Source organism: Notechis scutatus, chromosome 1 (assembly GCF_049901735.1).
Source record: "Notechis scutatus isolate UNSWTSFEM ecotype Mainland chromosome 1, rNotScu1.2, whole genome shotgun sequence".
NCBI classification, from domain to species: domain Eukaryota; kingdom Metazoa; phylum Chordata; class Lepidosauria; order Squamata; family Elapidae; genus Notechis; species Notechis scutatus.
Genome location: NC_142009.1, coordinates 291,985,740 through 291,998,230, shown reverse-complemented (window position 1 = coordinate 291,998,230; position 12,491 = coordinate 291,985,740). Strand labels below are relative to the sequence as shown.

Here is a 12,491-nt window from a genome sequence, read left to right as displayed (position 1 = left end):
AGTCTAGTAGGTAATTAATAATAGTAATAATATAAATATATATAGTGGATTAATGATATAAGGATTAATGCAAATTGGAAGGGAAAGACTGCAGAGATTGTGCACAAGTGACAACACACTATGTAACTGAAGATGGTTTATGTTTATGTTTGTTTTGTTTATGTTAAAAAAAACACTTTTATTTTTTTAAAAAATCCATTTATGTATGCATGCAACATCTTGTTACATTGATGTTGCTATATATTGATTTAAGCAGAAACATACAATGTATAACATCAATGTAACAAGAAGTTGCCTGTCTCCCTTTTGGTAAGTTGCTTTTTTTATTTCTGTATGTATTTATTTTTTTACTATCTGTTTTTGTTTTTATTAATCATAAAACAGATACTAAAGAAACAAACACATAAATAAAAATTATTTTACTATTCATCTTGATGTTTCTTTAAGCAAAGGAGAGACATCAAGATGAACAGTAAAATAATTTTTATTTATGTGTTTATTTATTTAGTATCTGTTTTGTTTTTATGATTAATAAAAACAAAAACAGATAGTAAAAAAATAAATACATACATAAATATAAAAAAGCAACTTACCAAAAAGGAGACAGGCAAGTTGGCTAGTCAACCACGCCAGGGTCCTCCTCAGTCTTCTAGCTTGCTGCGGCAAGGATGGCCGGCGCAGAAGTAGGTTCTCAACCGGGCTAGTGGCAGCGGCAGGAGGAGGTAGGGGACTGGCCCAGCAGGACTTGCTGCTTTGCCTCCTCACTACCAATCGGTGGTAGGAAGGCAAGGCAGCAACAATGGAGGGCCGTGGGTGAGGCAGGGAGCGTCAGCAAGGGCAGAGTCGTCAATCGACCAGGACTGGCGGTAGTAGGTAGGCGACCGGGTTGGAGGTCATACTTACTGATCCACGTCTTCGGAGGCCGGCAGGATAAGCAGTCAGGGCGGGCGAGGACAGCTAGCGGTGGCGGCAGCGGCGGCCGAGGCTTGCATCTTCTTTAAGGTAAGGCAGGCAGGCCAGAAGGCAGGCTGAGCAAGGCAAGCCTGGGAGGCTGGCCGGCCGGGCAAGGACAGTTAGCGGCGGTGGCGACTGGGGCTGCAGCTTGCCCTCACTCACTCAGCAGGGCGGCAGAAGGCAGGCAGCGACAGCTGGCTGGCTGGCTGGGCTGCTGCTGCTGCTGCTGGTGGTGTGAGCGATGGCGCTGAGCAGGATATTTTTTGTAGTTAGCGCACATGCGCTATAAGTAGGGGTGGGGGCGAGGCGGGCGGGGGAGAATGAGGAAGGGATTTTCATGCATGAGCAGTAAAAACCCCGTTTTTTAAAAAAACCAATTGTTTTTACTTTGGAACGGTGGATAGGGGTGGAGGCCTGGGCAGCAAAGGGAGGGGCGGGCAGGGGGAATGAGGAAGGGATTTTCGCGCGTGCGCAGTAAAAAAAATTGGTTTTTGGCCTGTAGGAGCGGCAGGGAGGGGCGGGGCCAAGCAGGGGTCGGTTTTACCGGTTCTTAGAACTACCGGTGATGTTAACAATATAGAACCGGTGCGAACCGGTAGAAACCCACCTCTGGTCATAACACATAGTTTTAAGATACTGTTTACTTCCTGAGCCAAATGAAGTAATCATCTACTGCCTTGAATTTCACAAAGCAAGGCATGATAAATTAGGGAAGCAAAATCCAATTTAAAATATTATTCGGCTATAGCAACTTTTTTAGAGTTTTAGGAAGATGGACAATCTTCCTAAAAGGTACTTCAGAAGAAAACTGCCAGTACCCCATATTACTGAGTATATTACATAACATTTTCCAAGCAAGACCTAATACAAAATTGGATGTAATAAAAAGCGAGGTTCAAAATGCAAACTGCATTCATCCTTGTGTCTCTTCCATATAAATGGCCTTCAATCCTCACATTAAATGTGATTGTGGTTGGCTCAATTTTATCCTCTCTTGGTTGCTTTTATTTGATTTCTATTTTGAGAACGGAATCAGACTCAATGGCAAAATGATCCCTTCTTACTCTATGATTCTATATTGTTTGAATCTCAGACAGTCTTTCTTCCCAAAGTAGTCTTCCTTTACAAACCAATTCTAAATTCATACTTACATAGTATGATATCAACCTCTGAGAAATTAAAGAATATAGCTAAACAACCTTACAAGTTAACTTTCATGCTCAATGGAATCATTTTATCTAAAGCAGGGGTGTCCAACCTTGGCAACTTTAAGACTTGTGGACTTCAACTCCCAGAATTCCTCAGCCAGCTTTGCTGGCTGAGGAATTCTGGGAGTTGAAGTCCACAAGTCTTAAAGTTGCCACGGTTGGACACCCCTGATCTAAAGAGTACAGAGAGAGCCAGTTTGATGTAGTGATTAAGGTACTAAGCAAGAAGTCAGGTGAACATAAGTTCTAGTCCTGCTTTAGCCTGAAGCCAAATACATGACTTTGCACTAATCACTCTCCCTCAGTCTTGGGAAGAAGGTGGCAATGGCCAAATTTTGCCAAGAAAATTCTACACGAACTACTACCACAACAACAACAAACATCACCAACAACACAATCACTGCTTTGTTTAAAGTTGGATCAAGGAGCAACACCTTAGTGATATCAAAAAATTAAGGAGACTGAATCCTGGTTAGTATTTAGATGAGAGATCACAGCAAATCCCAGGACCGAAGGTTAACCAGGAAGTTGGGGGGAAAAAAACAGAATGCAGGAGAAACCCACTTCTATATTTCTGCCAAGAAAAGTATGTAAACATATTTATATAGCTATCAAGATTCCAGCTCAGCTCAATGGTGCCTTAGCTAATATTATTCTGCTTCTAGGTAATAGTCCCAAGGTAATAATAGTGCCTCAGCTTGAATCTGATTGACTTTGAGTGGTCTAAGAATAGGCAATCTCAAGACCACACAAAAAGTTCATCTGCAACCTGGTTGAAAAAGGCAGTCTATGAACTTTGTCCTGGAAGTTTGTACCAGTGAGTTCAATGGAACTTACTTGAAAGGCTGTATTACAATGCTGTATAATTATCTAGATTGCAAGGATAATATTCCCTACAAAGACTTAGTTTCCAACTTTGCTAAAAAAAAACCAGAATGAAACAGCAAGCATTTTAGAATATCTGAATTGTAATTTACTTCTATGGAAGTTGGCATAAAAATTATGCTTATTCTATGTATTTCATATAAGATGAGCCACATTCTGCCATGTTTGTCAGGCTTCTTGTCCTGTGTTCCAAGCTAAGATTAAATCTCAGAAACAACTCACCTGTGCTCTATTTAACTATAGTTGAAGTAGTCTGACAGACTGTAAATCATACATTTTTTCATACTCTGTTATTAAACAATGCCGTCACTAAGTGAGAAATCGTGATCAGGAATTTCTTTTTCTCAATCCACTTCCCTTTGAAATGTTCAGTCCTGTGCTGTTTGACACCTTCTGCCTTTGTTTGCCTCCTAATTCCCCGTCCCATAATTAGCAAGATGAGAATTTTTTTCTGTATTTACGTTCACCGGAGAGGGAGGAAATAGTCCTTGAGCTAGATCATTCATTCAGCAACTATTCAAATTTATGATGATAACAGAACACCAGAGCTGAATGGGGCCTTGGAGGTCTTCTAGTCCATCCATGATTGCTGAATGAAGGTGATTACAACCAGCCCTCGTAGCCCTAGCAGTCCCACATCCTTGCCATCCCCATTTGTGGCCCTCCCTGTCAGCTTCCTCAGAAAATTAAGAGAAGGTCGTGGGTCATTGGGATAAGCCTCTGCCACCCGTGAACCTTCCTCCAGCCCCTCTGAGGTTGAGCTATACTGACCAATTACATATCCTCATGCACCCTTCCCAATGTGCACCACACCTCCACACATTCTCCCTAATTGACGCTATACCCCCTCACACACACTTTCACACACACTTTCTGCACTGCGCCTCTTGTGCACTCCCTCACAGCCTCTCCCTGACCCCTGACTCTCACTCACACCCTCACCCCATCCCTGACCCACACCACACCCTCATGCACCCTCCACGACCCTTCCCAATACTATTGCACATTGTACTGTCTTGTAATTCTTTCCTCTCAAAGCTCTCCATTTTACTGTGGGGAGGGGGGGGAGAGATAAATAAGCAATTCCAATAAGCAATCTTTCCTGTGCATGACCGTTTTTTTTCTTTCTCCCTCTCACAAGAAAAGATTTATTTTTATTCTGATTGTGTTATTTTTATAAATAACTCAAAGTAGTGAACATACTTGACACCCCTTCCTTTTCCTCTTTTCCTCACAATAACATCCCTGTTAAGGTGAGCAGGGCTGAGAGAGAGTAACTGGCTCAAAGTCACCCAGCTTGCTTTCATGTCTAAGGTAGGACTCACAGCCTCCCTGGTTTCTAGCAAGTTCACAACTCCCAGCCCTGAGAACGTTTAGGGATGCTGACGCCACAGTATTTCTTTCAATGTGTATTTTCCATTGTATGCCTTGCTTACTTTCTTGTAAAAGCAACAGAAAAACAGAGATAAGGCATAGGATGTGTAACTGATAGCAATCAAATGTGACTGAGTAATGTTGTGAAGGTCATAAATGCAAATATTGGTCGCATAAAGTTATTCTTTTTAGTACCTAATTTATCCCAATCCTACTTCTGAATGATCACTGAATGAGGGAGATAATAAGAAAGGACTACCTATATTTTCTATTCCATTCAAGGAATCAAGATGGGACCATTTATGACAATTGTTGGGCTGTGGATTATAAGGAAAGTTAGGGGGGAAAGGTTACCATCAACTATATACCAATAATTTCTATTCATCGTATTATTAAACTACACAAAAATTGAACACATCATTTTAAATGGTATAATCTTCTAATTTTAGATCTAGTTTTAGAGACAAATTAAACCCTTCCTTCTTTAGTCATGTTCCAATGAAAATTACCCCTCTGTTTGTATCAGCTTTAGAGAAAGCATACATTAGAAAATGTTATCAAATTTTAAAAAAAACTGACATAGATTCTAATGACATATTTAGCATCATATTATTCCCCCAAGGAAATGATGAAAGTTGAAGGGCTTTGTTTACATTTTTTAAAAGAAGGTGCACATACATGACGATTCAAATCCTAACCTTGTTAATTACAATTAAGTACTTTGAGTTAATTGCTGAATTCTCCTATGAAAGCTTGTTAGCTTATTCTTAGCTGTATATATTACATAGCATACAGTACTGTATCAAAGATTAGGTCCAAGTCTAAGAAACAAAGTTATTTAAACAAATATTTCCTTTAACTGGAACATGTTTCCTAGACAATTATCAGCCATTTCTGTTGCAAGGCTATTCTACTTTCACCAACTTCTTATAACCAACAGTTCCATAAAAGTTTTTCTTTCAATTGAATCAGCCTTAAAGGTATGTAATACTTACAGCAATAATTCTTATAACTGGGGTTAATTATTCCCAAAGTGGAAGTTTGGGCATATTCTGAAAATAATGGAGCAATTTGTAATTGCTTCTTTGAGTCTAGGATCCACTTTGGGACGGCCACTGCCAAGACCCTTATGTAAAACAATAGTGTGCATTTTTGTGAGGGCTATGACCTTAATTCAAGACCAGGAAAAGGGGTAATTGGATCAAACCATTTCAGAACCATTCTGCAAGAAAACAGAGTAGCATTTATATTCATATACTGTAGCACGTATTGTTGTATGTATATATTCACATGGCTTCTATAAAGATAAACTGCCTGAAAACTAGGATTTCATTATCGATAAAAATGTGAGTTGGTATCCAGAAACACAAAACACCGTCAAATGAAGGCAACAGCAGGGATGAAAGATGAGCTATATGCTACAGTAGAGAAATTATTAACTTAAACTGCCGTAATGTTTAAATTTACAGTTTATTACTGTGTAAATTACAAGCGATACTTTGGGTAATTAGCAGCTTGCTGGCAGGGAGCTTTGAATGAAACTCATTATTTATTATTACAATTTAGAAGAGAAGAGAGGAGGGGGAGCAGTGACCTCCACTGCGAATGACATAGATCCCTTTAAGGTGATGAAGATGAATTAAACGTAAATATTATTTTTCTCATTAGAGGAATCTTTAAGAAGCCTAGGACCCTAGGCCTTTACCAGTGGCCTAATAGTCCCTTGCCCAAGACATAATATTCACTATAACTAGAACATATTTCAACTCCTTAACTTGATTAGGTAAGTTGAGAGAAAGGGCTTGAAGAATTTGTTGAAGATGGAAGAGGCACTTTGAAATAAAGAAGCAGCCATTCACACATTAAGCTAATTAACCGATGAGTCAAACCTTTTTAACACATAAGATTCTTCTTTCTAGGCACAAATGAAATTCCTAAAATAGCAATAACACTTAGACTTATATACCGCTTCATAGTGCTTGACAGCTCTCTCTAAGTGGTTTACAGAATCAGCATATTGCCCCCAACTATCTGGATCCTCATTTTACTAATCTTGGAAGGATGAGTCAACCTTGAGCTAATGCAACCCAAACTGCCAAACTACTGGCAGCTGACAGTCAGCAGAATTAGCCTGCAATACTCCATTGCACCACCACAGCTTTAAATAAACTCCACATAAGTCTAACTACTGTATTTTTACACATGCTTGCAAATTAAGCTCTCCCAAAATCTTTCTGCTTAATATGTGGGATATTGAGATTGCAGGATTCCAGCTTCACACACAAAACGATTCCAAGGTTGGTAAGAAATGCTTGAATATATATATTTCATAAAGAATGAAATGAATTGCAAATGACAGGCACAACTCTGGGCATTTAAATCTATTGTAATACAAGAACCACATTAATATGTCAATCAATATTTATTTCCTCCATCCCAACTGTCAAAACAGCTTCCCTCATCCCAGGAGTCCATTCCTTTTTGCTTGGTACCAACACTCTTTCTTCTATTAGCAGATTCTTTTTATACTGCACACATTCATATTTAGGCAGCCTCCTTTTCATAACAACGGATTATTTTCCAACAGAACCTCATTGACATTTTTTTTAAAATTATCAATACATTTATACATAACTAGAGTTTGTATATGAATACACATTTGAAACTGTTAGAATGAACCACATGGCACATTTCACCAATAACTGTATTTCTTGACATTATGTGTTAAACAAATTATCATCCCCTATAAAGCAATACCTTGCTAACCAGCCTTCTACGGCCCTTCCTAAGGCAACGGGTAGTAACACTGGGAAGACGGTTCAAGCGAGGGTGAAATCCTGAAAAGAAAGAAGAATATAATGAAGAAATGTGAAAAAAATACAAACAGAATCAGCTGGAATAAAGAACAAGAATCTAGATGAGCTTCTGATTTCCAGGTTCTGTTCTATGGAGCTTACACATATTATAAACTAGGGTGAGAATGCACTATGTATTGCAGTGCCTTATTTTCACAAGAGTGTGCTATAAAGTATATGGTCTATTTCATTGTTAAGCAAGCCAATTCCTTACAGTCAAAGAACTGAAATTAATTCAGGTGCACAAAACAGAATTAGAACATATCACTATTACTTCAATTCATATGTATGCAAATTCATATTGGTTTCTCAGGTATGTAACTATGATCCCTAGTTTCTACATTACAGTATAATCCAAGCTACTATTCTATTCTCTCCAACATATACTCTGAAAGTTGCACCTGCCTATCACATGTCTGATTTGAGCTATGGTACAGTATATCCACAATATGCAAGTATTCACGTAAGAATCTCACCTCTTGTAACAGGCCGAGAGGGCAGAAGGAATGTTGGCTCTGAGATTTTGTCAAGGCTCGAGTCCATTCGTTCCATATCAGACGGGCAGTCAGGTCCCCACTTGGGCAAAAGGTTGGGGACTGTGAATCCTGAGACACATTCACCCTCATAGAACCAATCACTCTGTTCATCATCACCTAGGAAAGAAATAAAAAGCTATTCAAATATATTCTTACTGGGAATCTCCTCACATACACTAAAAAACCAGAACCAATGAACAGGCAAAAGTTATGAAGCTGTGAGTAGAGGACAATTTAAAGGTAGTCACAACTTTTTTTTTTTTAATCTTACAGGCTTGGAGAGGCAAAATAGGAGCACTGTCAAAACTCACTCAGGGGTGTACCAGTTGCAGTGTGACCAGACAATCTGGGAGCACCTTTGACTTCTTTTAATGGAAAGAGGCAAAGCTGGAGGCAAAGCTTATCCTGGCCTTTGCTATTTTGCCTGCAGTTGCATTCCACCAATTTTGACATCTTTTGTGATATGTCAGCTAAAATGTAATTGTTAAAAACAGTAAATTTACTTCTTACCAAGACTTGACATAACTGAAATCATTAGATTTATTCATAGAGGATTCACACAAATTCATTAATTGTTTTAGGGGACTGGTTTATTACAAATTTTGGGAACCACTCTTCTAAGATAAATCTATCCCTAAATTCATACATGACAATGAAATCTTAAATTATAATAATAGGTACTGCATCTTGATGACTCTATAGTTATCTGTATCTCCATGTCCCACTCAAATGAACCCGTAACTATCCTTGCCTTTCTTAGAAGAGACAACATATTTAATAATAACTCAGTGCATTTTTAGGCCATTTTAAATGTTTTTACATTATTACAGAAATGGTAATACTCAAGTGCAAGCCCACTTCCCCTGGCCACCTCTCCAGATATTACTAAAGTGCAACTCACAGCAACCCTCATCATTTTAGTTGGGTCTGTTGAAACTTACAATTCAGCAAAATACCAATGGCCACAACATGTTCACCTTTGCTTTAATAAATGGCATGGGATGTAAAATGGAGAGAGCCTTGCCACAAGCGATCACTAAAATTCACACGATCCTTTAAGGCCTAATGCTATAGAGCCGCAACACAGGCCAAAAAACACAGTTTTATACCATGCAATTGCTGCAACTGCAAAAGAATTGCAACAAGAAAAAAGAAAAAAAACACCTCCAAAGCATGCAGAGCAATCAGGAATAGGCATTGTCTTAGCTGAACACCATTCCCCTTGTAGGCTGGGTCAGACAATGCGTTGCTCTTGTCCTAGCTGATTGGACTGAGTCTGTCAAAAAGGCTGATTAGCCTAGCTCCGCCCACTGTGGGTGGCTCCTCCCAGCTTTCAGCAAAGACATGACAGACAGGGCTGCCTCTGAAACACAAATGGAGACCAGTTATTGGCCCCCCTCCCATCAGCTCACATCCCGGACCAGAATAATCAGCGTGGGGCTGACCTATCTAACCTACAAGGAAAAATGGCATTCAGATAAGGTAATGCCCATTCTCCCTTGTAGGGCTGCGATAGGTCAGACAATGGGACATACCATAGCTGGATTGTCCTTGGGAGGGTTCAAGTATACTCCTGGTCCCCATGCTCCGTGACCACTCTTTGCAGAACTCTTTTGCCAAACGCAGCATCCACCGAAGTGAAAGTGTCCAGATGGTAGTGGCAGATGAAAGGAGATGGGGATGGTCGACTTGCTTTGCAGACCTCTTCAATTGAAGCCTGCGTTGCCCAGGCTGCTGTTGTAGCAGCACTGCGAGTGGAATGAGCCGTAATGCCCCTGGAACCGAAAGGGCGCGACTCAAATATGCCCTAGAGATACATGACTTGATCCATCTGCTGACTGTAGATGGAGTTACCTTCCCCCCCAACTTGGCAGGTTGAAAGGAACAAAAGAGGGATTCCATTCTGCGGAATTCTGAAGTTCTTTTGATATAAATCTTCAATGCCCTGTGCACATCTAGAGTGTGCCAAGATTTCTCCAAGACATGGACCAGTTTGGGACAGAAATCTGGAAGAATCCATTCTTGTGATCTGCGAAACAAAGGTTGACTTTGGGAATAAATACTGGATCCAACCTCAAAACCACCCAGCAAGGGTGGTATATACACAAGTCTGGTGAACTGAGAGAGCAACCAACTCAGATACTCTCCTGGCTGAAGTGATAGCCTTTGGAAATGGCTCTGGAGAGCCACCACTGAAAAGATTGCACCACCTTCTTGGGCACCTTAATGTTCATCAAGGAGTGACTCTTACCTAATTTTTGATGAGGCAAGAGAAACCACTGGAGGGCCCTGGAATGAAGCCTGACCCAGGGAACAATGCTAATACATGATACCATCTTACCTAAAAGTTGGGAGAGATGAGCCAATGGAATGGAACCCTCTCTCCGGATACGTTTAGCTAGCAACTGCAGGCTGTCCTGCCTGTCCTGGGAAAGGAAAACTTGACAAACCAGCGGGACAATAGTAGCTCCCAAATGAAGCAGACGAGTGGAAGGAGTAAACTGGTTCTTTTTTTACATTTATTGAGAAACTAAGCTCCTGCAGCACCAAAATAGTAGTCTGCAGGTCCCTCTGTGCCCCTTGAAAGGATGAGAATAAGATCAAAATATTGTCTAAGAAAGAACACAGGTGCGCTGCCAAGGTAGCCAAAACTTTAGTGAAAACTCTAGGGGCAGAAGATAACCCAAAAGGAAGAGCCCTATATTGAAAATGATTTCCCAGATAACAAAAAAATACATAAGAAATTCCTATGGGAATGACAAATTGGAATATGTAAGTAAGCTTCCGTCAAATCAATAGAAGTGAGGAAGACCCCTGCCTAACGCTCTCCAGTATAATCTGGAGGGAATGCATTTTAAAACACTATGAATTTATTGAGCATTTTCAAATCAAGAATTGCAGTCCACCCCTTGAGGTTTTGGGGATGACAAAGAGTCTGGAAAAAAATCCCTTTCCCTGTTGGTCTTCCAGGACTGTTTGGATGGCTCTGAGCTCCAGCAAATGCTGGATAGCTGATTCCATGAGCCCCCTTCTCACCTTGTCCCTTGAAATAGGAGATAGGACAGGAGATAAAAAAACCTCGGAGGAGTGGAGTAGAACTCTAACGAAAGACCTAATCTTACAGATGTCTGATGTAATCTCTCTCCATTTGTCAACAAACCGAGCTAAACGTCTGCCAATGGGGAAAGATTGAGAACTGTTAGCGTTGGTGACGGTACGGCGACTTCCTCCTCCTTGAAAGGGTCGCTTGCCTGAGAACTGCTGTCTGCCCTTGCCTGGTCGATCTGATGGTGGCTCAGGATGTTGATAAGGGGACTTGGCAGACCAATGGAAGCTGGATCCAGATTCCGCCTGAAAGGACAGGTGCCTGAAATATGGGACAGGCCGGTTCTCTGCCCTCTTGTAGAGCAATGGAAGCACTATCCTCTTATCCTTGGTTTCCACCAGGAACTGGTCTAATGCTTTCCCAAAAAGCTTGTCATCTCATACAGGAATCGATGCTAGCTTCCATTTTCTCCTGCCATCAGCCTGCCAATTACGCAGCCAACACATGCGTCTGGCTGTCACAGAAGCAGCAATGGCTTTGGCGGCAAACCTGGTCCCGTGAAGAGTGGCATCCGCTGTGAACTCTGCTGCAGCTACTATCTTATTAAGATCTTGATGAGTTTGGATGTCTGCCACTGGGATCCTGTCCTGTAGCTGCTTCAACCAATTAAGGGACGTTCTGGTGAAGGGAGGTGCTGCTGTGGATGCCTTCACAGCCCAGGCAGCCGCCTGGTGAGATCTCTGCAAAGACTGCTCAGTCCTTTTCTCCTGCGCTTTGAGGATGTCTTCCGGATCAGAAGGAGCCGTAGAGGTAGAAGCCAATGATGTTACAGGTGCATCAACCATGGGCACTTGGAAACTCTTGGTAAGCTCTGGACCGACATTGAAGAATCTGCAGTCAGAAAACAAGGGATTGGGTCCTGAAGCTGGTGAATCTAGCTGTTTCTGTAACACTTTCAGAAAAAGTCTGGGGATGATACCACCTCCTTCCTCATGGTCATCTCATCAAAAAGAGCTTTCAACTCCGTGGAAACTGAGCTCCAACGTCTTCATCATCCGCATCTTTCAGGTTGGTAGTGTTTCTAGCCTTGAAGAGTAAAGGGGTGAATAATGTATGTTTGAACAAACCTGAAAATACTGGAATTTCAGGGGTTAGATCTTCATCCTCAGACATATCAGATTCCCTTTTTTTTCTGTCTCCCCTATCAAGGAGAGAGCAGCAGCAACAGGTGGAGCAGAAGCAGAAGCAGCTGGAGGAACACATTCCTGAATCAAGGAACCCCTGATTTCTGATAGCAGAGCTACCTGTTCATGGGATGGAATCACAGATTCCTCAGGGTATTAAGAACAAGGACGACCAGATTTAAGAACAGTTTTTATCCAAGTGCAGTTTTGAGTTTGAATGCGGGGTCATAAGAATAAATTCTTATGTCTTATGTCTATACCTCTGAAGAATGGTGGACAAACCGTTGAATGCCTTCAGAGATTCCCTTTCTGATAGCCCTGTCTATCAAGAGCTGCATATTAACAGGGACTCCAGGCCTACTGCACTCTTGCTCCTGCCAAGGGACCACCCTGAAACCTCCCTGATGATCTCTATAAGGCCTTTCCCTCAGCAGTAGGATGTTGTGTGG

At 41.1% G+C, this 12,491-nt stretch overlaps 1 protein-coding gene across 14 annotated transcripts in view; it reads right to left on the bottom strand.

Annotated features, from left to right (window-relative positions):
* Positions 1–12,491, bottom strand: part of GPATCH2L (G-patch domain containing 2 like) — a 50,431-nt gene that overhangs the window by 26,912 nt on the left and 11,028 nt on the right. For all 14 annotated transcript variants that reach the window (XM_087951948.1, XM_087951947.1, XM_026664382.2 and 11 more), the window contains exons 4-5: positions 7,753–7,929; positions 7,179–7,258 (exon numbers count right to left, since the gene is read on the bottom strand). In XM_087951948.1, the coding sequence (XP_087808074.1) occupies positions 7,179–7,258; positions 7,753–7,929 (257 nt within the window). The remainder of the gene's footprint in view (positions 1–7,178; positions 7,259–7,752; positions 7,930–12,491) is intronic.